The sequence below is a fragment of the Eutrema salsugineum genome, unplaced genomic scaffold, assembly GCF_000478725.1.
Source record: "Eutrema salsugineum unplaced genomic scaffold, Eutsalg1_0 scaffold_2, whole genome shotgun sequence".
Lineage (NCBI taxonomy): Eukaryota > Viridiplantae > Streptophyta > Magnoliopsida > Brassicales > Brassicaceae > Eutrema > Eutrema salsugineum.
Genome location: NW_006256829.1, coordinates 963430 through 988813, shown reverse-complemented (window position 1 = coordinate 988813; position 25384 = coordinate 963430). Strand labels below are relative to the sequence as shown.

The 25384-nt window shown below is 32.2% G+C and overlaps 3 protein-coding genes and 2 non-coding genes across 6 annotated transcripts; 1 reads left to right on the top strand and 4 right to left on the bottom strand.

Annotated features, from left to right (window-relative positions):
- Positions 1-1474: 1474 nt before the first annotated feature.
- Positions 1475-3262, bottom strand: LOC18017925 (putative homeobox-leucine zipper protein ATHB-51). Its single transcript, XM_024156643.1, has 3 exons — positions 3119-3262; positions 1985-2343; positions 1475-1847 (listed from the first exon to the last, which is right to left on the bottom strand). Exons 1-3 carry the CDS (start codon positions 3234-3236, stop codon positions 1608-1610), a joined length of 717 nt encoding a protein of 238 aa, XP_024012411.1. The 5' UTR covers positions 3237-3262; the 3' UTR covers positions 1475-1607.
- Positions 3263-9197: 5935 nt separating this feature from the next.
- TRNAR-UCU lies at positions 9198-9270 on the bottom strand. The gene has a single exon. It is a non-coding gene; the product is annotated as a tRNA-Arg (tRNA).
- A 193-nt stretch (positions 9271-9463) lies between these two features.
- Positions 9464-12108, bottom strand: LOC18017924 (probable 3-deoxy-D-manno-octulosonic acid transferase, mitochondrial). Of its 2 annotated transcripts, none has more exons than XM_006398771.2 (11): positions 11883-12108; positions 11678-11771; positions 11539-11581; positions 11343-11465; positions 10994-11113; positions 10832-10910; positions 10541-10657; positions 10253-10350; positions 10057-10150; positions 9845-9964; positions 9464-9758 (listed from the first exon to the last, which is right to left on the bottom strand). In XM_006398771.2, exons 1-11 carry the CDS (start codon positions 12073-12075, stop codon positions 9520-9522), a joined length of 1320 nt encoding a protein of 439 aa, XP_006398834.1. In that variant the 5' UTR covers positions 12076-12108; the 3' UTR covers positions 9464-9519. The 2 variants fall into 2 exon arrangements, with proteins under 2 accessions (XP_006398834.1, XP_024012140.1); XM_024156372.1 differs by having other exon boundaries at positions 11678-11801; positions 11883-12092.
- A 7418-nt stretch (positions 12109-19526) lies between these two features.
- On the top strand, positions 19527-24773 carry LOC18017923 (glucomannan 4-beta-mannosyltransferase 9). The gene is made up of 9 exons (XM_006398770.2): positions 19527-20279; positions 20378-20476; positions 20789-21041; positions 23049-23159; positions 23250-23386; positions 23468-23581; positions 23812-24011; positions 24098-24289; positions 24391-24773. Exons 1-9 carry the CDS (start codon positions 19950-19952, stop codon positions 24551-24553), a joined length of 1599 nt encoding a protein of 532 aa, XP_006398833.1. The 5' UTR covers positions 19527-19949; the 3' UTR covers positions 24554-24773.
- A 361-nt stretch (positions 24774-25134) lies between these two features.
- TRNAL-UAA lies at positions 25135-25217 on the bottom strand. Its single transcript has one exon. It is a non-coding gene; the product is annotated as a tRNA-Leu (tRNA).
- Positions 25218-25384: the final 167 nt, after the last annotated feature.

The following is a 25384-nucleotide window of genomic DNA, read 5'->3' as shown; positions in this document are numbered from 1 at the left end:
TCTCTGCCGCTTTTGGTCGCTCTGATTCTATTTTCTGGGGATTTTCGAAAATCTGAAATTTATCTCCTAATTGCGAACTATTATTATCATTATTCATCTGTTCTAGGGATTCACGTGTTGCGTCTGACTGTTATCAAATCTGAGACAGTCATTGGCAATGTTCAAAAAATCGCTAGGTGGTGGCTAGGCGGGTGATTGGAGACTAGCGCCTAAGCGGATTAATCGGAGACTAGGCGGAGCCTACGTTAGCAAAATTTTTGTTAATTTTTATAAATTTTCTATCTATATATCATATTTTTAAAAAATCTTTAATTGTTTTCTTAAAAATTATTTTATCAAAATTTATGTTTGAATAAAAAAATAAAAAAATATAATAAATAAAATTATAGAATAAAGTTCAACAAAGAAATCAAACTAAAAATCATCAAATTCTTCAAACTAAAATAAGTTTTAATCTAAAAACTTTAAAAATATAAAACAAAGAGAAATATATCTAACTTATTCTTCAAATAGCTATATCATTTTCATCGTCGGAATCAATATCTCTTCTAGGCTCATCGTTAAAATTGAAAGTTGAAACTTAAAACAGAGCACAAACAAAGTAAACAAAGATGAAAAGACAAATTAAGAGAATACAATATAGTTATATAATATGTACAGATAGATAAAGAGAAGATTAAACAAACTTGTATCTTGTAGTTTATGAAAGTGAAGTAGCTGGGAGGAACGAAGATGATTATATTAAGTTATTAACCCTAATCCACATTTCAAATCTTGTTTTTTTCTCTCTTTTCTGTAAATCGATATTGGTTTACTATACAAAACCGTAAAATTTGACTGAAAAAAAGATAAAAGTAATTAATATGATTTGGCCGATTTTACCGATTTGATCTGATTTTTCCGATTTTCTCTGACTTGGTCCGATTTTTTACTAAATCGGATTTGCTTCACTGATTTATAAAAATCAGGTCGGCTAACCCCGACTAGCCGCCTATGCCGATTTTTTGAACACTGGTCATTGGGATACAAAAACATTGGGATCTAAAAAAACAACATTTTTAAAAGGGAAGGTTGTTGTTTTTCATTGGGCTTTCCTTAATGGGTATACTTTTCTGGTTCAAACTACGTACGGTACTTTTTGGGCTTACTAAAGTATTATGTTTCTAATTTCTTTCATCTTCTTAATTGAGGGTTGCTTCAGGTGAACAGAGTTTAATACAGTCACTTAGCTGGTTAAAACAAATTACTCGAAAGACAATTTTAGCCCAATGGATGTAATTATTAGAGATTGTGATTTCACATTCTTCTCTTGTTCTTAAAGCTCAATGCAAAATGCTGAGTAATCAGTACCCTCGCGCGTGTTTTTGTATTTCCGGTTTATATAGCTATTTTTGAAACTCAGCCATGTTTTGATCGCATTGTTCTTCAAACAAACGACTCAGACATATTGTTGGAGGTTGGGACACAAGAACGTTTCATTTAAGGTTTAAAGATGGTACAACAATGAGCAAAAGCTTGTATTAGTCTAACACCGCTTATAGTCCTCCTACTCTAAACTCTTTGTTTGAGACTCTCTCTCTCTCTCTCTCTAAGATCAGCAGCAGCTATCACGGGTAACGCGGCCAGCAAGAAGAAGTGACCACCATAGGATTGTTGTATTGATCAATGCCGTAAATTTGATTTCCTCCATTGATTTGATTGGTGTTGAGATTTTCTGTTCTTGGCTGAGCTGCCACCACCGATGGAATCTCCGTCGTGTCTTCCCCATCGGAAATCTTGGTGGTCCCGCCGGAAATTGGCTTCTTGATCAAACCCTGGTCTCTTAGTATAGCTCTCAGCTTCTTCACCTGCATCACAATTAACAAATTAATCTGTGGGTTGGGGGTCTCTCTGATAAAATCAAGAACACAGGGACATAACAAAAAAAGGATAACTATATTTTTAACCCCTTGACTTTTGAAACTGTGCAATATGGTACACAGACCTCCTCATGTAGCATCTGTTTCTCTTTAGAAACGACGTCGTATTCTTGCCTAAGCGAGTCGTACAGCTGCTCGAGCTGCTTCGCCTTCCACCGTGCACGGCGGTTCTGGAACCAAACCGCTATCTGACGTGGCTGCAGACCAAGTTCCCTCGACAGCTTCACCTTCCTGTCTGAATCTAATTTGATCTCCTCTTGAAAACTCCGTTCGAGTGAGGCTAATTGTCCACTCGTTAGTCTCTTCTTTTTTATCATCTCGTTGTTGTTGCTCGGAAAACGGTACCCATTTACGATCTTTTCTGATTCCGGTACAGATATAACCGGTCCGGTTTGCGTATCGGCAGCCGTGTATGAATTTCCTGCTGTAAACAACACAATAAAGACTAAGGTTCTAATAAAGAGAACACAACAAAAATTTTATCAAAAGCCTAGCAAAATAATAGTTGAAAAACATTGGAAAATGGACAATAGATAGCAATATATAAACACCTTTCGCGAATTTAAAAGAAAAAAAAATCTCCGCATCCATTTTCTCAGAGTATAGCATAATCTCAACTTTTGAAAAGTGACGTTTTAACTTTATATAATTTGGATCCCGAGAGAACAAAGAAAAAAAAAACTTTGGATCCCAAGAATAGAAGAAGCAGTGTCTTTAACAAAAACAAAAGAATAGAAGAAACAAAAAAAAATCTTCTAGACTGAAGATAAGAACAGCGTAGCGTCTCATCAGAAAAGTAACATTTTTAGATAACAACAGATCCCAAGGTTTTTGGAATGACGCCAGAGAGAACATTTTCTCAAATAAATCATATACAACAAAATAAAATAACATGTAGAACTTTAGAACACTTGAAAATGGGGAACGATTTTTTTTCTATCAAGTTCATGGATATGTACTGAGAAAAAACAAGTTAATGGATTTTGTCAAACGTGAAAGTAAACCGGCACTTACACATCTATATGTTCTTATAACATAAACCTACATATAGGTGAATATGGATTAAAAACCTTGACCCCATCACAACAAAGCACAAAAAAAAAAGATTGGACCACGATTATAATTTAAATTCTAAATAAAGATATACGAAAGCATCTATGTAAATATTGGTTGATATAGATTATTATGTGTGCTTATACCAGCATAGGGATCATAGTTGAAGCTGTGGAACGTGTTAAAGGAGCTTGACTCCGGCCATGGTGGCGGCATAAAAGAAACTCTCACGTTTTCTACGTTGCTTGTCGTTGACCATTCCATTTCCTTTCTTTTCTTCTCAGTTCCTGTGAATCTTAATATATATAAGAAGATATGAGAGTATGAAAAACCATGAAAGTTATATATATAGGTTCGAATATAATGGAGAAAATAAAGAAGAAAAGTAGGGTTTTTTTTAATAATGGACCACAAGAGAGGAGTAAGAGAGGCGTGGCAAGAAGGTTCTCTTCTATACACTCTGTCTTTAGGAGGTGCAACAAAGTGTAAGAGCATGCAGTGTTCGAAACAAGATATATATATATATATATATATATATATATATATCGGGATATGCATTTAGAGCGAGATAAAGAGATAGTGATAGACAGAGAGAGTGTGTGTGAAATGTATATATGTGAGGTTTTTTCACCTAATAAGGGAGCAACCCAACAGTGCCTTTTGTTTTGGAATTTAAAGATTGAAAAGGAAAATGTGATATACTTTTGTCTTACTTGCACATCATCAATCATCATCCATCATCTCTCTAACATTAATATAGGTTGACAATTTGGTTGTATCCAAGGGTCAAAGTTGGAATTGAAAAAAAAAATTTGTATTCTACATTTTTTTTTCTTTTAGATACCAAGAAATGAGAAACTCGTTTATATTTTAACAAGTCTGGAAGATAAGGTTGACCAATCAGAAATTTTCAAAATACTGAAGGCCATAATGGCATATTTTATATAATATAAATTTGATTTTCAGAATTCGTTTTATGTTTATATGATAAATATTGAAAAGTCTGCTTGTAAAAATCATTTTAGAATAATGCACCAAAATATTCACTTTATATGTCAAACCAATAAATGGTAAATCCATTTTCAGTCGTCAGGATTAATTATACTTGACGGATCGTCTAAACTTGGAACTTTTTAACATTTACGTAAATCTACTTGCGGACATTAGCATTTAAACCGGCGTCTTAATTGACTGGTTTTTATAGACGTGGAAAAATAAATGTAGCTGAAAAGAAAAATGAAGGAACATTTATGAGATTTTATATGAATATTTGTAATCCCTTGTATTAATATAGGTGGGGGTACTTATTATTGTCAAAGTTAAGCTTAAATAAGTGAAAGAGTAAAAAAGAAATTAATGGTCCCCCAAAACTCCATAAAACTGACAATGTGGTTCCCCTCCATTCTTGGTCCTAAGATTTTCAGTTATTGTTTTGTCTTATATACACACCATCAAAATCTATTAATATATATATATATGTGTGTAAATAAATATGCAAAACAGTTTTGTCACTAGTGGCAAGTCCATAAGAATGTGTATGTGCAGTAACCTGTATAGAGTAGGGTGAGGCCAAAAGCTACCTTTGAAAGCTAAGAATCAACACAGAGAGCTAAGTAGATCATCTATATATAAAGAGTGTGATATGACCAATAAAAGCCAAAACAAAGAACAAGTTTGAAAACTAAGTCTCATTGTCCTCATCTACTGTGTACTCTTCTTTCTCTCTTTACCCCCACATTCTTTTATTAACTTGCAGTTCTACACACAATCTCTCTCTCTCTCTCTCTCTCTCTCTCTCTCTCTCTCTCTCTCTTTCTCTCACTCTCTCTCTCTCTCTCTCTCATATTCAATTGCTACTCAACAAATTGTTGATGTGTAACAGTGTAAGAGAGAAACTGAGCTAGAGAAGGAGAGGAAAGGAATCTTTTTGTATGTTAAAAGTAGATAGGGTTTGAACAGATTGATGATAAGTAATGAGATTTAAAACTAACGACAGTATATAAGAAAAAAGGGAAGCTTTCGAGCGTAAACTCGTGAAAGAGATGAGACATCACAATTTTCATAGTATTTAATTTTATTTTATCTTTTTGAGAAATTTTAATGGATTTCGATGATTGCATTCATTGTAAAGGATTCATTTGATAACAACTTATCATACTCTCATTTTTTCTTGATAAAATTCCACTATTTCGCTAAAGACCCTTCATAGTCTTCGATATAGACCAAAAATCTTTAACAAAAAGAAGAAGAAGAGAAAGAGACCAAAATAGCATGTGTTTTCATAATCCAAATAATACGTTTTCGTGTTTATTCTCTTATATGGTGTGTTTTAGTAGTATGTATGATTAGGATGAATAAAATCGATTTTTATTCAAAAACAAACTAAAATCAAGATCGATTTTTTTTTTAATACATTTTTACTTATGATTGAGCAAGAAGCTACAAAGTTTTCCTGTCCTTGTCATCTTTATTACTCCTCGATTTTATGAAATTATCGCCACTCCTTCCAATTTTTGTGAATTATATATTTAACTATAAAAATATGTAATATGGAATCTTTATTCCACATATATTTTTAATTTGAATTGACTAGTTGCTCTGTTAACAAAAAAAATAATAATAGACTAGTGGTTCGTAAATTTTTGCATATATAATAAATGATGCTAAGAACCAGCAGGTAGTCAACTGGGTTCATGATAAACGATTTTACATAAAGAATTAGAGCGTTTGAAGAACAAAAAGAAAAAGAAAAAAAAACTATTTTGATATGTTAATCGGTCAAGTAAATTAAATAATATCCGCACAAAAACTTTTAACAGAGTCTTATGCATGCATTAGGAAGAAGAAGAAAAAGAGAGAGAGACAGAACTACAAACTCAGATATTGAGGAGAATCCAACCCGTACAAAGAACACCAAATTCCGTCGTTCTTGTTTATTACTTTTTTATAAATCCTATCGGCTGATCCGGTCGGCCCCGGTAAGAACGCATCGAAGTGCTATAGTGTGAACTTCTCCCTGGTTCAACGGTTCAACGGAGCGAACTCGAATCAACGGGCAATGAGATCCATGAGATCCAAATGGGCAATCACACTACCTATCCCGAGTTTGAAATGCCTTCCGACTAATGCCAGGGGTAGCCAGATCGCCTGTTACTGAACTACCATATAAACTGCTTGGACCAAACCCAAACTTCCCACATAATTGTGTTTTTTGTTTCCAGAGAGGATCGAACCTGGATGAAGTGGTGTAACACCCCACACAACCTTCTTGTTTATTACTACGTAGACCATTACACATTTATCTTTGATCCATTAGTTACTAAGATCGGTAATCAAGAAAAAGGTCCCCGCCCTTCTTCGATCCATTAGCTAAACTTTACTTGTCACATTATCATCTTTTCAAAAAAGTACTAAATGGATGTTTTATTTAAGGTAAGATCTTATAGAACGAATAATATATATATATATATATATATTGATAAAAATATCCTGAAATTATACAATTAAATTTTAACTAAATATTTTTGAAACAACTAAAACTAAACAACATATGTTAAAGGAAGAAAACGAGAAAAGTAACTATATTATTTAAAAGTTGTTAAGAAATTAAATCCATATTTTAATGCTCGATCTTAAATTGCTTAAATACAAAAACTCTTAGTTAGTACATTCAAATAAGAAAATTTAAATGGCCGATTTATACGTACAATAAATTTCTCAAAGAGAATATAAATTAAGATTGGATAAATGTTTCAATAAATCATAAATTGTCATTGAAATATACTATGTCTAATTTAAAATTTTAAAGATATGGCAATATAGAAGATATGCCAATTGTCAAATATATCAAATATACATGGTTTTTCACGTTGATAATGACTTGGTTCTTACTACATGCATATAATTTGTTTCACCGTTACGAATTTTAGATTACAAACTGAACAATTGTAGATAGGCTAAGATTCGATAGTAGTTTTTCATTTGGTTTACCAAAACTCTGGATGCTTGATTCAAATAGTCTTTGAATAAGGACTAAAAAAAAACACAAATTATAATTAGTTTTTTTTTCGAACTTGATCGTAAATCCCTAATTTTGAAAACGTCTCCTCCTTGAATATGGAGTTTCTAAGTACGGTAGCTGAGAAAAGGGCCAAAATCAACCCGAACTAAATTTGATGTGCCAAAAAAAATCTAAACTAAAATACGGTGTCAATTGCTATCTATACTATATAAAAATTCAAATTTACGATCTGAACTTTAATATATAGGTCAAAATCTATCTTGACCTTAGTCAACTGTTAAAAAATGCTAACGAGACATGACGGAGTATGACATGGCAAGAGACACGTCAGCTTACTAAAAACGACACCGTTTTGGTTGGATGAAAAATCAAAAAAATTGTTGTTCCCTAAATTCGAACCTGAGAAGCAAAGCACCATAGACAAGCATGTGAACCAACTGAGCCATGAGAGATTTTTGTTATTTAGTATACACATATCTATATATACAGATATTTTCTCTTTTGTCGATGGAATATATATATAAAAGCCTTCACCAACTCGGATAACTTGTTTTTATTTATTTAATGACAATGTTGTTTTTGTTTATAAACGAAAAAAAAATTGATTTTAGAGGAAAAACAGATTTTTACCGTCACCTTCAAATATTGATTTTCAGAAAGGAAAATATATTGTTAGTGTGATTTTAGAGAAAAAAAATAAACCAGAGAGTGAATGTCGAATATAGTTATGATATGTCTATATTTTAATAGATATTAAGTTGCTACTAATTACACATGTCATCATTTACAATATAAATGTTACACATTTATTATATTTTAATATTATTTTTAACAAACTAATTTCTTATTTAAAATATATACTTTTATATTGAACATATAATAAATAGTCTTAAGATACACACATATTAATTTTGAAAATAATTAAAGGATAGAAATTAAAAAAAATCATGTTATCCAAGTTGGTGACGGCTTTTATATATATTTTTGCCATCGACAAAAGAGAAATACATCTATATATATAGATATACGTGTACTAAATAACAAAAATCTCTCATAGTTCAGTTGGTTCACGTGGTTGTCTATGGTGCTCTGCTTCTCAGGTTCGAATCCAAGGAACAACAATTTTTTTGATTATACTCCGTTAAGCCTCGCCAACATTTTTTAACAGTTGACTAAGGTCAAAATAGATTTTGACCCATATATTAAAGTTCAGATCATAAATTTGAATTTTTATATAGTACAGATAGCAATTGGCACCGTATTTTAGTTTAGATTTTTTTTGGCACATCAAATTTAGTTCGGGTTGATTTTGGCTTTTTAGTATGTACACTAATTTAGTTTTAAAATATTAAATATTTTGATGTGAACGATTAAGTAATTATATTTAATACATATCTACTTCTTTTTTTAAAAGGGTTTAGACATTTGTTTTTTTTTTCTTTGGTTTGGTTGGATTAAACTAGTTACTACCTAACAATTCACATTGATATATAGTAATATTTTTTACACCGTCAATAAATAACAATATTAACTAAAAAGGTATAGTATTCATGAACAAAGGGTGAATTATCGTGAAGAAGTTGGTACAGTATTCCCCTTTACTATTCGATTCAATTCGTTCTACGTAAAAATTAAATCCCGCCGTTAAAGTCAGACACTAATTAAGACCATTTATTAAATATATAAAAGAGCTACATAAAGTACAATGTAACACAACTTAATTGTGTGGGTAGAAATTTTACCAGACATATATAGTAACAACTAACAAAAAGGGAAAACAAGTTCCATAAGACTAACCCACTTATACATTGCAAATTTATTTACACAGTCGCAAATATTTTAAATTTAATCAAAAAAAAAAACTTTTCCTTTAATATATAAGTGATGGATTTTTTTTTCTTTCTTTTTTTGATAAATAAGTGATGAAATTTTTTGATGTATCATCTATATTGTACTGATGAATCTAGTTAAGGATTTAATATGTTGAGGTATTTGATGGATAACTGATTATAGTTTTTGATATATATTAATATTGGTTGACTTGTAAGAAAAAAAATAACTTATGGAATACGTACTTAAATTGCAAATACGAAACTTCAAAAATCACAGGACACGAAGAGTCGAAGACTGATAAATTGGCAGTTATGAAGAAAACAGCAGAATTCCAAAAAAATATAGAGAGTATAAAATCTAAGATATTATCACACGCCCGGTGGGACTCGAACCCACAATCGTTTGATTAGAAGTCAAACGCCTTATCCATTAGGCCACGGGCGCTTTGAATGCTATTTTAAGAAACTAAACTTTTATCTACATGTTTGACAGTACATATTTCCCACACATCGTAGCTTTTAAACACGCGTTTTGCTTATTAAATGTGGAAAGTTTTGAAAAAAAGTCCTGAAAGTACAAAAATATTCAAACCAATAAGAAAGATGTTTCTACAAAAAGAAAAGAAAGAAGATACATTCTAAAAATATATACATGTTTACATGCTATCGGTTCTCAATAAGCCACACTAACAAATCATTTCCCTCTAAAGATATGGAGATTGAGAAGATTCCAAGTGTTAGAGATAATGCAGCTTGATAGAGATTCATATACTTCTTTAGAAGCTCTCTGACGTGCTTCCAGAATCTCAGGGTTACTCAGGAGCAAGTCGATAGCTTCTTTGAGCTCTAGTTTAGTCGAGACCTGTGTAATCGATAAGGGATTCGCCTGTTGCATTGCCTTCACCATATGAGAGAAATGCCCAACATGACAACCTAATAGAAGATTACATATTAAGATCAACGAGAGAGATGGTGAATTACACTATACGAGAATCTTATATTTTCTTATAACTCAGGACCTGTAATAACGGCGCAGCCAGCGGCAGCTGCTTCAGACAAGTTGTGACCAGTTAACTCCGGGAAGAAAGAACCTCCAATGACGGCTATTGGAGCTACTCTGTAGAATTCTCTTAGTTCACCTGAAGATAACAAGCAGAAAGAGATCATGTTGTTGAAGAAAGCCATAGAGGGACCAGCACTAGGAAAATGAATCAAAAGTAAAGAAACCAACCTAGTGTATCTACCACATATATATTTGTTTTCCTTGATGTAAGCTTTTCATTTTGAGACCTTAGAGCAACCTTTTGGCCATCTTTCCGCAATTTCTACAAAAAGTAGCTGGAGAGATTGAAATGAATTTTGCCAATACTAGTTAACCTAAGACAGGCCAATAATCAAAATAAGCAGAAGGTGGTTGTGGAACATACTTGAGCAATTTGTTGGCCATGATGTGGATGTCGAGGCACAATGATCACAACAGAGTCAGGATGTGATTGAAGAAGCAAACTGTGAACTCCTAAAATGACTGCATACGAATTTGATCATCAATTTCAAGAAAGATGCATAAACGAAAAAAAAAATCTATCAGCTCCAAACCCTTACTTCCTTAAAAGTGCTTGAGAGTGTGTATGAAAGGAAACAGAATCAAGACCGTATATATGGAATTATGATACAGTACCAATCAAATCATGGAAGCAGTCGAAGAGGATTCGTACCTTCTTCTTCGCCTCTATGTAATGAAGATGCAATCCAGACCTTCATTTCTGAGAGTTCTACTATTAGATCTCTTATACTTTCGGATGTTCCACTAGATACATGGAGCTTGTTTTCCACTGGAAGAAAAGCAGACAATACATGGATCTTAATATCGCCTTAACAAAAAGAGTGTGAGCAATTCCGCAAATGAAGAAACAAAATGAAACTAAGTAGCGGAACAGAATGGGTAGCACAGAACTTCAAACATCAAGAGCTCTTTAAATCTCAATGAAAGGAGTCTTTTCAAATACCGTATTTCAAGTCTCCCGCAAAATTAATGACAAAGGGTGGTGCCTGCAGCAGCTGAAAATGTATACCCTGCAGGGTGCTCTGTCACATTTGAGACAAAAGAAAAAAAATTAATATAAACTAAGATAACATAAAATTTGATTTCCAAAAGTTAGCATACATACCAATGGGGCAATCAATGAGAATTTGGATAGCAACAAAGATGCCAGCGGTAGGAATAGAGGACTAGACCACCGGTTAAACGATTTTGCAGACATACGAGCATTCAACAATGCCAACGGAATCTGAAAAATTGGATTAGCAGAAACACAATGTTAACCATGCAAAGAGTCAGGTGCTATACATATGCATGCCGTCTTATGAGGAGAAACCAAAGTTATGTTTCCGCAGAAGCACATGAGCTTAAAATAGCTCCTGTAATGCATCAATGTACCTCCATAAGCAACCATTTAAATTGAGTGTATTGCACAAATGATACATCCAGATAAACAATGAGAAGGATTCAAGAATTACTAGAAGTTGTGCAGCAGACATGATGAGATTAGGCCAAAGTTCGTTTTCCATTATGATGATGGCATTTGGTTTCCAATATCCAAGGAATCTGTCAATAGCCACGGGTGTATCGAGCGGTGCAAACTGGCAAATTTTGAAAACTTTAGCTCATAAACAAGAGTTCAGAGATATCCAACAACAATACAATCAAACATACCTGATGTAAAACACCAGTGGGGAGTTGATTCTTTATCACCTCACTGCAACGAAAAGTTACAATGAACAAATTCATCCCAATTTTCAATTTAGCTTCCTACACATTGAACTGGTGTGTGAAAGAAATAGTTGAGCCATACAATGCAGATACTGTCGTCGTCGTCATCAGAATAGTCAAATCTGGCTTCATATCATTGCAGCGTCTGATCACGGGAATGGCAGCCATTCCTTCACCTGATAGACACCAACCCCACAAAGAAAATCCTAAATTCCTCAAGCCATTGTTTATCTGGAGACTAATCGCAATGAGAATTCAAACTGGTTTGTTTCGTGGAGAGTTTTAACCTAAAGAGACGGCGTGAAACCAGACGAGCGATCCCGGCGGGCGTACGGCGGAGGGACAACCGAACCGCTCGGGCCAACGGCTGATATGTTCTAGTCCCCGGAGCCTGCGCCATCGCATATGGAGGTGAAGCAACGGCGAGACACTATAGGTTAACGCCCTGTATAATCTATAGACAATCACTCCAAGCTCCATCAAGCCTCCGCCACCCAGCGACGGCGCCGTCGTTAGCTTTCCTTTCTATGAAGTCGCCGTATGTTTTTGAGGCCTTAAGCCCATATTTGTAAGTTATTTTTGAGCCCAATAATCCCCAACAATGGCCCAGTTTGCATAACCGCTTTGAACGCATAATAATTTATGAGACCACGGAATCAAACTGAGACGCTTCGATCTGCCAATGGAGTAAACTACTCCTACAAAAAAAAAATATAGAGTTGGGTTTAATTCCAAACATATTCTATATCTTTTTTCGGAAATGAAATAATGAGTAAGAGAATGGACTAATAAATTGGATTAAGTAATCATATCCATAGAATAATAGAATATGATTAGAGAATGGATTGACAAAAGTAATAGAATTAAAAATGCTATTAAACTCGCATATTTTCTTTCCCACTTACGTAAATGTTATTTTACATAATATTTTTGTAACATCTTTTGCACAGACCCGACTCAATAGCCACAATAACAGCTTATAATGTAGGCATCGGCGAATTCATGTGGGGGAAACCGCAGAGGTAGTTTTACCTTTCATTTACTAAAATAGTTTGTGAAAACCAGGCCGAGCATAACAGTAAAAACGTTTTACGGATTTTCATTTTTATACCAACATAATAAGCAGGAATCAATACAAGGTTTTATGCAGAAGTCGAAAATATATGTAGTACCGACCATAAAAGTACATATTATTCATTACTTGTTGGAATGGACTTAATATTCTTAGAAATGGTAGCGAGTGTAATATTATGAACAGATAAAAAATTTCCTCTAAGAAAAAAAGAGAACATATAACAGTAAAAAAAAAAAAAAAAAACTAAATGAGAATATCCTTTTTTTCCCTTTATCACTGGACACTGGGTAAGGATACTCGTTTAAATTTTAACAAACAAAACTGGTCAGTTGCAAAATGTTAGCGGAATAACTTTGATAGCAAGTTTAGCTTCCCACGTGCCATGTTGCTTGCTGTTGAGCTTTGTCTATCGGTTCAGATTATCTCGAATTAACATATTCGTCGATTAACTTGTATGTTACATTTAAATATTAGTTACAGAGAAATTCTCTAAAATGCCATATTTTGTCTTTTCGTTTTTGAAAATACCATGATTTCTAACAATTAAAAAAATGGCTATTTCGTCACTTTACTACGAATAATTTATTTGATATGTAACAGAAGAAACAAAAATCGTGTCACCGATTAGCCACCATTTGATATGCTCGCGAAATAGTAAGGTCTGTTAATTATGCAGAGGATGTTTTCCGTAATCATCCATCACTAAGTACGATTATCTTAATTCTTAGCCACAAATTTTTTTTGTTCCTACGAAAATTATGACCAAATAGTATCATATTATGAGTTATGACCAGCATCGTCTTAGTCTTGTTTCAGGCAACCTTAATTGGTCTGGTCAGCTATGTATATTTATGCAAAATCTAGTGAATGACAATATCTTAGAAAACGTTTTAAGAAACGTAAGAACAAATAATTAATAGAATGTCAAAGATGGCTATAATTTTGTCAAAAGCCGCAAATATGATTAATATATGATAATCCACCTAAAACTTAAAATATATATAAAAAAATCTTGACCTGGGAACTTTCCCATTACATATATAAAATATAAAATCAAAATTAGTATTGAAACATGGAAGTAGGTGATAAATAGAGTGATGAAGACTTGGTCTTGAAGACTAATTAAGGTGTGGTGTCTCCTTCGCCAAATTGGAGCAAAATTGTACACATCAACTAGGTGGTTCATAGACCTTAACCATATCCAATGATAGCTTCTCGAAGTATTATGTAATGCAATCACACAAATTAAATCATAGAACAATATGTATTGAACTTCCTTTTTTTAATGGTGATTTTAGCTTCTGATCGGTTGAATGTTCGATTTCAGTATGAACGCTAAGCAGCCGATCAAAAAAAAAAATTCTCGAAAAGTCATTAGAAATATTGCTTGGTCGGAAATTCACGTGTCTTCTTCTAGTGCAGATCTGAAATATTTTGCATCACAATTCACAACCCTTAGTGACTATTTTAATGTCTTACTTATACCCAACATACAAGACTAATGGTTATATATATATATATTTGTTTAAAAGAAATTGTTTACATCCATTATATATAAGAAATTGCATTATATATGATGATTGAGCTTCATGCTAATTAAAGTATAGACCATTAAGAGATGTCAACTACCCCCCCTCACAGCTTTTAAAAGGGGATGAAGACTAAAAAAATCATACAAAAAAATCGCCAGATACGTAATGTAATATGTCCAGAGAATATATATATACATGCCGACAATCAAAGGTTGAGGTAAAACAGAGAGGGAGAGAGTTTCAGTGCCAAAGTAGATAGGATATCAATTCTATATGAAGAATATGTGGACACTGGATCCCACCGGTTGTTGTTTTTTATTATTTCCTGAATTAAACTTGATTGAATGTTTGAATTTTTTTTTTTGTATCATATTTATTATAGCTAAAGTAAGACTGCATGTACCCATTTTTTTCCTTTTTAAAGACTAAATATATTTATACAGACTTTTTCTTTTGAGAATGAATAATCTATTTGTAAATGTTTTGTTCCTGGGGTAGAGTTACAGCAAGGTCGATCACATATTTATGAGTGAGAACATTTATAAAGAGATACATTTCTAAGCTTTTTCGAGAGATTGTAATCTCTTTAAATTTTAAATCCTTAAAATTAGTGAGAATATTTTTAAAAAAAAATTTGGCTAAGAGATACACGGATTCTAGTTGATGAAAAAAAGATTGGAATATAAAAAAATAAAGTAAAAGTAAGCATTATTGCTAACCAAAATTAATTTACAATATTATATCATTTGGAGTTCAAACCTCGTTTTTTATTTTATTTCGCTTTTACGTTTCTTTCTGGATTTTTTTTTTTTTATCTCTTACTATTATTTTTTTGTTGCAAAACTCAGTCTTACTTACCTTTTTTTATAAATTTTTCTTAGTCTTACTAACTTACGATGGCTTATATGCGACCTTCGTTTTACCATTAATTTAAAAATCTGTTAGCCCCTAAGTAATGTAGGTGATTATACCCTTTCTCAAAAAATATTGCACATGGTGACCAGTAAATTGTAGTTGCGATTCGCAACTTGCGAATCTGTTGCTCACAGTCTTTTTTTTTTTTAATTCAGTTTACTCTGCCAGAGCCAAATATCATTATTTGGTATTACGTATGTTTACTACTGATATTTAGAAAATCATAGTTAATGTATATTCAATTTAGTCGAATCTACATGTAACTATCAGATATAAAAATGAGAGGAAACTAAAATTGCAAATTCAGAACTACTGAAATGATGAAAGATGAAAGGAATAGTGATAAATGTGAGTGAAAGAAGCAAAGAGTGTAAGAAGCCCATGTGGTATTTGGTCCTTTGACATTATGTTTACTTGCATGGCACTGCATGTTACTTTCTCTTGGCTGCATGCAATCTATGTAGTGCTATTATTTTATTTTCTCCAATTATTTATTTTATTTTATTTGTATTTTTTATTCATTATTGTACTTCTGCACACAATTTATTGTTTAAGTTACCATGATAATATAGAGATATAATCATACATACTTGTTTGACAGTCAAAGAAATCAAAAGCCACTGGAAATGTTAGTTGTTTGTTAAAGAGTGGCAAATACGAAATTGAAAATTAACAAAGACGATCGAGATCTCTACAATTATATGGCTCCAATAATTTGTTGCGGTTTAGCGGTGATAGATCTAGGTCTGTGCATATCAATTCAACAGAACAGACAGGAAAAAGAAAGTTATATTGCTCTAAATATTTAAATTCAAATCAACATTTAATTTAAGTTTAGAAAACAATTTGTTATGTCACGTAAAAACGTATATACGTACTACCTAATACTTAGAAATAGTATCAACGTTGGCGAAGACATAGAATTGTTATCTTGGTATATATATGATAATAAAATTTTCTGGCAAGGTCTTTGTGTTTTTCAGGACTGCCATAGCATATTAAAATAGTCTTGTAAAAAAGTGCATTTGATTATGTGATCTTTAGGTTTATTATTCCAACTAAAGTAACACACTTGGTTTGATTCATTATCATGTAACAGAAATTTAAATAAATAACTAAAATTGCAATGCTTTCAAAATAAAATCCAAACCAAGATATGTTTGGATACAAATTTTTTAATAACTAGAAAATGCAAAGTTTGAATAAATACGTTTTTATTTATTATTAATAATTACATAGTGTTAGACTAGTCATCTAATGGTAATGCTAATAATGCTAATGTAAGATGCTTACTAAAAGTCTAAAAACCACTATTGACCGTCGAAGTTCTAACAGTCAACCTCAGCCGTTGGGCAGTCATTTTTGTTGTGGTTCATCTTAAATAATACTTCGTCCGTTTCATAAAGAGTGTCGTTCTGACACTTTTTTTTTTCAAAAATAATATCGTTTTAAAATTTCAATGTAATTTTTAACATAAAATACCATTTTTAACCTCAATAAATTCAGAAAATTAATTATAAATATGATTCCAAGAGTCATTTTCTATAAATTAATAAGGATATATAAGATACATTTTATCTTATTTCTTAATTTGTGTGAAGAATGTCAGAACGACACTCTTTGTGAAACGGAGAGAGTAATATTACTTCGTTTAAGTTCAGATTTTTAATATATTATATTTTTAGATAAATAAATAAATCATGAAGTAAAAATGATTGATGGACGAAGTGGAAACGTGATTCGAAGTTTTAGAAAGCAATTGACTTGACGACAAAAAAAAAAAAGAAAGCAATTGACTTTTTTTTTAACTCCGCAGAATTGACTTTAAACAACAAAAAATGTATTTCTATGATAATAAATTTGGTGATGTCTATATATATATATATACAAACAAATTGGACCATCGCCCGTCGGTGCGATTAGAAGCATCCTCGCAAATTAACCATAAAACAAATGTGCTAGAAATGCCTTGACTTTTCTATTTTGTTATAGAAAATGTCTTTAATATTGATTTTCTCATTCGGAGGCTTTTTGTCAATTTTGATTGTTTTTTTTTTCTTTCAATTTTAAAATACTGATTGTCTTTCAATTTTGAAAATGTCTTTCAATTTTGATTGTTTAACAACAAATCATTTCCAACAGGGGTAACCATAATTGTTTATTTTAGGTTTGAACTGTTGTTTGGTCTAAAGGGAATTAATAAATGGTAATATTTTTGTAAAAAACAAAAGAAACGGTAATATCACAAATGGTGTTATTTTTTATCCCATATATGCTTAGAGGACAACTAACGTTTTCAACTACAAAACTATACTAGTATTTTTACATCGATTTGACAAATTACCTTCATAATCCAAAAATATCTGTTTCTCAGTATATGGGCATTAACCACTGCATGATTTCTATCTCTTTTTTTTTTTTGACATCGCATGATTTCAATCTCTTGTACGAAAGATCATTCTTTCGACGCCAAAAAAAAACGATCATTCTATAATCCTTAGAGATTTTCATTATCTTGTCAAGAGATGAGGACAACAATACGAGACATATTTTTTCCTCGAGAAACGAACCGATAGAGTCACTTTGCTATTGGAATCAACTGGGTATACAAGTCATATGGTCTGAATAACATTTACATGATGCTTCATAAATACATCATTTCTTCATGTCGATTTGAATCTCACACAAGAAGTGTTCTATATTTGTCCTTTAATTGTTAACTAGATTCTAACCCCGTGTATCCGGAATATTTTTAATTGTTTAACGAATTTTATAATATAATTTAGGTTTTTGAGTTTAGATATAATTATTTTTATAAATATATTTTTTAATAAGTGAAAATATTGATTTTTGTGTTTATATATATTTTATAGTATTAAAATTAATTATGATTATAAAAATATAATTTTAATCCATCCGCTAATATTAATTCAAAATAAACTATTATAAAAACATAATTCTAACTTTTCCGTTAATATTACCTATAATATAAATATTTGTTAAAAGTTTGAGATGTATTAACAGTATTATTTAGCATTATAGTTTTTTATAATTTAATCAACTAAAGGAGTGTACAACTGTTTTTTCAAACTACATTATAGTGTATGCAATAATTTTTAATTTTTTATGTTTTGATTTTGTATGAAAAATATATTTTCGATATACATGTATAATTCAAAATTAGTGATTTTAGTTACTAAAATATTTTTAATCTAGTTTTTTATATATATTTTTAGTTTTATGAATTTTAAAATATATATTTTTAATATTTAAATTATATATTTGAATTATACCTATTATTTTATTATTAATTTGTAAATAAATCATAATCGTAAATATATTATATAAGCAACATAAATATAATATCATTTACATCATTATAAATATTTTATATTTCAAATATGACCATTATTTTTTATATGTGAATTATGTTTTATATTTTTGATAAAAATGTTTAATAGTATAGAAATTATTTAAATTAGAATCTTTAAATCAAATCTAAATTAATATCTGATTTATTATTTTTAATCAAATCAAATCAAATCTAAGTTACCTATATTTAAGGAACTCTAAAAATATTTAAATTAATAACTAATTTTCGAAATTAAATATAAACAATTATTAAAATTATTTTTAAACACTTAAAAAAAATTAGAAATGTTTGGAAGCAAGTACTAAATGTGCTTCTGTTATAATATAATAGATTCTATACTTAAATTACAAAATATGACTTCTACAAAAAGCCCAGCTTTGTTCAAAAAAAAAACAAAACAAAAAACAAAAACAAAAGGCTCAGCTCTTATGTCATATAAATACAAATTCAAAATATTGATAAGTGTTTTTTTGGGGTCAAATATTGATAGATGTTAATCGGACACTAAGAAACACAGCGTCTAAATTAATTATTGGTCGATACCAATTTTTGTATTTTATAAAAACATTATCACATAAATTGTTAAATATCAAAATATTAAATATTAACCACATGTTTAGATCTAATTAAATCAGCGTTGCCTACCAAATTGTTTTGACTGAGATGGTCGTATATTTTCAGACGCCCAGACGGCTAAACTGTTGAGCTTATTAATGTATAGTTGTTAAGTTATAGGCAATTACATTTTGGAATATTATACTCCTACGTTAGCTCGAGAAAAAATAGCAATAAAAAACGTAACTTTTTAAAATAATTTATTTAACTCTCTGCCTGGACGTCATTAATGTTCGTGGCGTTCAATAATGTTTGGTAGTTATATAGAAAGAGCAAATTTATGGTTGATAGAGCAAAATTCATCTCTTTATAGTAAATACATACTATAAAATAAAAACGAGAAAATTAAGTATTCTACAAGGGCAGTGGCTTTATATAAAGACATTCATCTCTCTCTCACACACACACTGTCTCTTCTCTCTCTCTGTTTCTGTTTTTAGATCTCTCTCCTCTCTTCTTCCTTTCCAAAAATCAATCTTCTCCTTCTCCACCTTTCGTTGTTATCTTTCCTCTCTTACCAAACCATAAAAACAAGAAAACAAACCCACAAAAACAAAAAATAAAATTGAATTCTCCTTTTTTCCGACAATCTGAGTTTCTCAGGCAGAGAAGACAGAGATTTTTCACCGCAAGGAAAACAAAGGAAAAACTCTGTCTCTCTGTTTCGTACTTCTCTTTGATTTCTTACGCCAAAAAGAGACTTCTTTAAAGAATCACATTGTACCCTATTGCGTGTCTCACAAGAAAATCCCTCAGACACATATTCCTATTTCCTCATACGGATTTAGGGTTCTTGCTTAGTCCTCTGTTTTTTTTTTCTCGCTCGCGGCCGGAGTAAAAAGAAATGGAGTTGGGGGACTCGGCGGCAGTGATTCCGGACTCGTTCATGGGATACAGAGACGACATCACAATGCAAATGTCAATGATTCTGGATCAGATTCGAGCTCCATTGATTGTGCCAGTCCTTAGGCTCGGAGTTTATATCTGTTTGACAATGTCGGTGATGCTCTTTGTCGAAAGGGTATACATGGGAATTGTAATCTCTCTTGTGAAGCTCTTTGGTCGAAAACCAGAGAAACGTTTCAAATGGGAACCAATGAAAGACGACATCGAGCATGGGAACTCTGTATATCCTATGGTTCTAGTTCAAATCCCAATGTACAACGAACGAGAGGTACCAGCTAATCAGAATTCTTTTATATCCTTTCTTCCTCGATTGTAATTATGTTGGTGGATTGTTTGAATGTTGCTTTGTTTATGGTGTTAATGTAGGTTTATCAGCTATCTATCGGAGCTGCTTGTGGGCTCTCATGGCCGTCTGATCGAATCGTCATTCAAGTTCTTGATGATTCCACTGATCAAACGATCAAAGTACGCTCCTTTTCCCAAAGATAACTAAAATTGGGGTCTGAAATCCAACGCAATTCTCCTAAAATCCCGCTTCCACAGATTCCAAAAAACTTCTAATTATGTCAAAAGATATCCGATTTTGCACGGGTCCTCGATTTCAGTAAATGGATCGAACTAAAAAAAACCAAAACTTTCAATACGGCGTCTCGATTTTAGCAAAAAAATCCGATTTTTCGTAATGGGTTCTCGATTATTGCAAAACGGGTCTAACCAAAGATCCGATTTCACGACACGACATGGGTTCTTCAATTAATGTTGTTGTTGTTGTGGCAGGATCTAGTGGAGATGGAGTGTAGCAGATGGGCGAGTAAGGGAGTAAACATAAAGTATGAGATCAGAGACAACAGAAACGGTTACAAAGCTGGAGCTTTGAAAGAAGGAATGAAGAAGAGTTATGTCAAAAGCTGCGATTACGTCGCAATCTTCGACGCCGATTTTCAGCCTGAATCGGATTTTCTCTGGAAAACCGTACCGTTTCTCCTCCATAACCCAAAGCTTGCTCTCGTTCAAGCTCGCTGGAAATTCGGTAATTTTCTCCCTATTTTATTTCATCAGAAGTTTTAATCTTTCTTTCTATTCCGAGATACATAGTTTTGATTTGATCTTTTAGGACCACCTTTTTTTCTGTCACATGATTGATAAGTGCTAATCAGGTAATCACTGCTTAGTTAGAAAGTTAGACACGGGTTTTAGATTTGTTTTATCTCAATTACTAGTCCCTTTCTTTTTTGACGTAATTACTAGTCCCTTTTTAGGCTATGTACTCTAAAATGTACAAGCGATTGCAATTAATTATACCCAAAATCGGATAGTTATAATAATTACAGAATCATTTGATTAATGCACAATAGTTCATTAGATATATTTATGTTGTATGTGTGTGTTAATAATGTTTTTTCTTTTTGTTTTTATTGAAATGATGACTTTTTAATGGGAGGGTAGAGATGGGTCAACTTATATTTAAATCCTATAATTAAATTTAACTGCAAGTGAAAAATTAGAACCTAGGAACGTATTATAAAACACCATCAAATAATAACATGTGATATGATGATTGTATGAAATCCAATAAAAAATAAAGGAGATATGATCATTTTATTAAGAGATCCTACTTTATAGGAATTTATCAATTATGGGGTTTTAATAACTTCATATAAATATGTTTACAAAAAGAAGAAGTTTTAGTTACATTAACAAACAGAAGTGTCGGTGGGTGTTTTATTGTTAGGTCCCAGTGTAACCTACTCAGCGGATCTTGATGTTGACGTATCGATTTTGTTCGTGATTACTTTGTGGTTTGTGCTCTAGCTTTAAAATGTGGAACTACTTTCCTCAACTATAAACTACAAATACTTTTTAGCACCAAAAAAAAAGAAGTTTATTAGTATATGAATATTAATATTAAAGGATCTAGGAGGCATATAATCTAGGCAATATGAAATATCCCTTCTAACTAAGCCCATATTTAATAGGAATAAAAAATCTGGAAAAATCTAAGAAACCATAACAAAAATGAAATTAAATACTTTAATGTTTTTGTCTTTTGTATTTGGTATGTCTGTAGGAGTTAGTAAAAAACTGGTTTTGGTGTTTGGCTTTTAGTTGAAAAATATGCATCTTTCCACCCATTTCAACAGAGTAATGTTTTTCCAAATTTGTTTACTTTAGTCAATAGATTGTCTACCAATGTACCTATAACTTCTGGCACTCAAAAAGCTGCACGAAGTCAGTATTTTACTACTTGGCCTCCAGTATGTGGCTTCTATAACCATAGCACTTTAACTTTTTCCACAACCCCAAAATTAAATACACAATTTTCGTAGTATTGTTTTCGAATTAGCAACAAAAATAATTAATCAAAATAGTTAGTTCAGAAAACCAAAATAAATATTTAAAATGTGTTTTTATGATCAAATTAGAGTAGAGTTTAGTGGTGTTGCTTCACTGGCATCGTCGTCGTCGTGTCCCATAATGAGTGCAGAGGAACATATTGGGAAGCGTAGGCCCCTAGGGTATGTTTTGTCATTTAGTCAAAATAGTATGGGTAGATTAGTCATTTTCTTCAGTAGATCCAACACGTGTACTTGCCAGCACCCTCCATCTTCCATGTGCAACTACGTGGGACCCTGATTGTCTCTTCTCTACTAGTCTCTCTCACTCTCACTCTCACCACTCACTTTTCTTTTTTAAGTAATTTTGTTTTTGTTTCTTTTTTTGCCACAAACAAAATGAAGTAATTTCTGTGTCTGTTTTTAATTTCAATGCTAATAATTGAATCTTTTATTTTATTAATCATACTTTTAGACAAGAAAAACTATAGAGAGCATGTGAACTAAAATGATAAAATATAGCGAGCTGTTGAAATCTAATTGGGGTGGTCTGAGCTTCTATAGTTTCAATTTCATAACTGTTTGGTTTCAATGTCACCAACTGGTTTTTAATGTCTTCATCAATGCCACATTAATTGTTTACTATGCAAATAATTAGATTCCATTATTAAACTCTGATCTAATTTTTTATATTTAATGTGCAGTAAATTCGGATGAATGTTTGATGACAAGGATGCAAGAAATGTCTTTGGATTATCATTTTACGGTAGAACAAGAAGTTGGATCTTCTACTTACGCCTTCTTCGGATTCAACGGTACTTTTTTTTTTACATAATTGATTTTCTTGTTGCCTCATTACAATTTCTAACCGTTTATTTCATAATTTATGCTTACGATAATTTTAGGGACGGCGGGAATATGGAGGATATCGGCATTAAACGAAGCTGGTGGTTGGAAAGATAGAACGACCGTGGAAGACATGGATTTGGCTGTTCGAGCTAGTCTCAAGGGCTGGAAATTTTTGTACCTCGGTTCTTTGAAGGTATATAGTTTAACAATGTGTTTATCTAAATTAATGGTTGATACGTAAATAGGTTAATTAATATAAATTTAAAATGTATAGGTTAAAAACGAGTTGCCAAGTACATTCAAAGCATATAGGTATCAACAGCACAGGTGGTCATGTGGTCCAGCAAATCTTTTCAGGAAAATGGCATTCGAAATCATGACTAATAAGGTTTTTAACTCTTTCTCCCCTCGAAGCAGATTAAACCGGTCAATTCGGTTAGTTAACCGGAGCTTAAATGCCATCTCTGGTTCACAAGCTTTTTTTTTAACTACTAAACACATCGAGCCTAAAACGTAACGTGACGTTTCTAAAGTTTTGTACACTTGATTGGTCTCTTCGGTTATTTCATATTCCGGTTACAATTAAACCGGAAATTTTCTTCCCTTTCTTTTTGGCAGAACGTGACTCTATGGAAGAAAGTTCATGTGATATATAGCTTCTTCGTGGTGAGAAAGCTCGTGGCACACATTGTTACCTTTATCTTCTATTGTGTGATCTTACCGGCCACGGTTCTTGTACCGGAAGTTTCCGTACCGAAATGGGGAGCGGTTTACATTCCTTCGGTTATTACTCTGCTCAATGCCGTCGGTACACCGAGGTAAACAAATATTCCAAGAGTTACTTGCGGTTCAAGGGACGTCATGTTTGGCCCCTCATTGTTTGGTTACATGCGTCTTATAATAGGTCACTGCATCTTATGGTGTTTTGGATTCTGTTCGAGAACGTGATGTCTCTTCACAGAACAAAAGCTACCTTCATCGGTTTACTCGAAGGCGGAAGAGTTAACGAGTGGATTGTTACTGAGAAGCTCGGAGATCTTAAGGCTAAATCAGCCACCAAGACTCCCAAGAAGCTTCGTTTTAGATTTGGAGATAGGTAAAAAAATTTCTTCCTTTAAACCAAACCAGTTCTTTTGGTCTGTCTTCAACCGTACCAAACGAATTCTAATACCCATTTTTTTGTGTGTGTTTTGGCAGAATTCATGTGTTGGAACTCGGCGTAGGAATGTATCTGTTCTTTGTGGGATGTTATGACGCATTTTTTGGGAAGAATCATTATTATCTTTACCTTTTCGCACAAGCAATCGCGTTCTTCATCGCGGGATTTGGGCAAATTGGGACATTTGTGCCTAACTCTTGAAGGGAAAAACGAGTTTTCGAGTGATGAAGTGCTCGAGAATAAAAAGATTATTTCTTTTCTTTTCCTTTTTGGCTTCTCTATTTAAATTCTTGTTGGTGTGAATAGAGAGAATTCATGATACGGTTGTTACAGAAGATGGTTTGTGTAGTGTGGAAGAAATGGATACTTGTAGTAAAGAAAAAATATATTTGAAGGGATTTTTCAGATTCCTCAAAGGCAATTGATTGTTGACTTATCGTAAGACGAAGAATCTTTTTGAATCCAATTTCTTTGTGTTGAAATTATCGCATTGTACAAAAATGGATGTACAGGATGACAGGCTGAGAATATACACACACACAAAAAAAAAATCGAAAGCATTGTAATATTTATTTCGCATAGTCTAGAGGAATTTGATATTAGTCTAAAATCAAAAAGATATAACTAAACTGTTATATTCAAAATAAATTTCAATGTACATAAGACTTAATGTCACAATGATATATATACTAATCTAACATTTTTGGATTTAAATCGCTCGGTCGAACATGTATAGATTTACAGACGAACATAAAGGTTGAAAAAAGAAAAAAAATCTTAAATGCAGGCTGTGGGGTTCGAACCCACGCGCACTTATGTGCAGAAGAACTTAAGTCTTCCCCCTTAACCACTCGGGCAAACCTGCTTGTAGACAATATCGTTCGTTAATCGTTTAAATAATAAGATCAAATTACAATGTACAAATAGTTTTAATAATTTATCCTTTTTCTGGGCCCATTTGGTAACTAAGTTTCCTTTTTCTGGGCCCATTTGGTAACTAAGTTACATTAATTCCCGTTTATAATGGGTAAC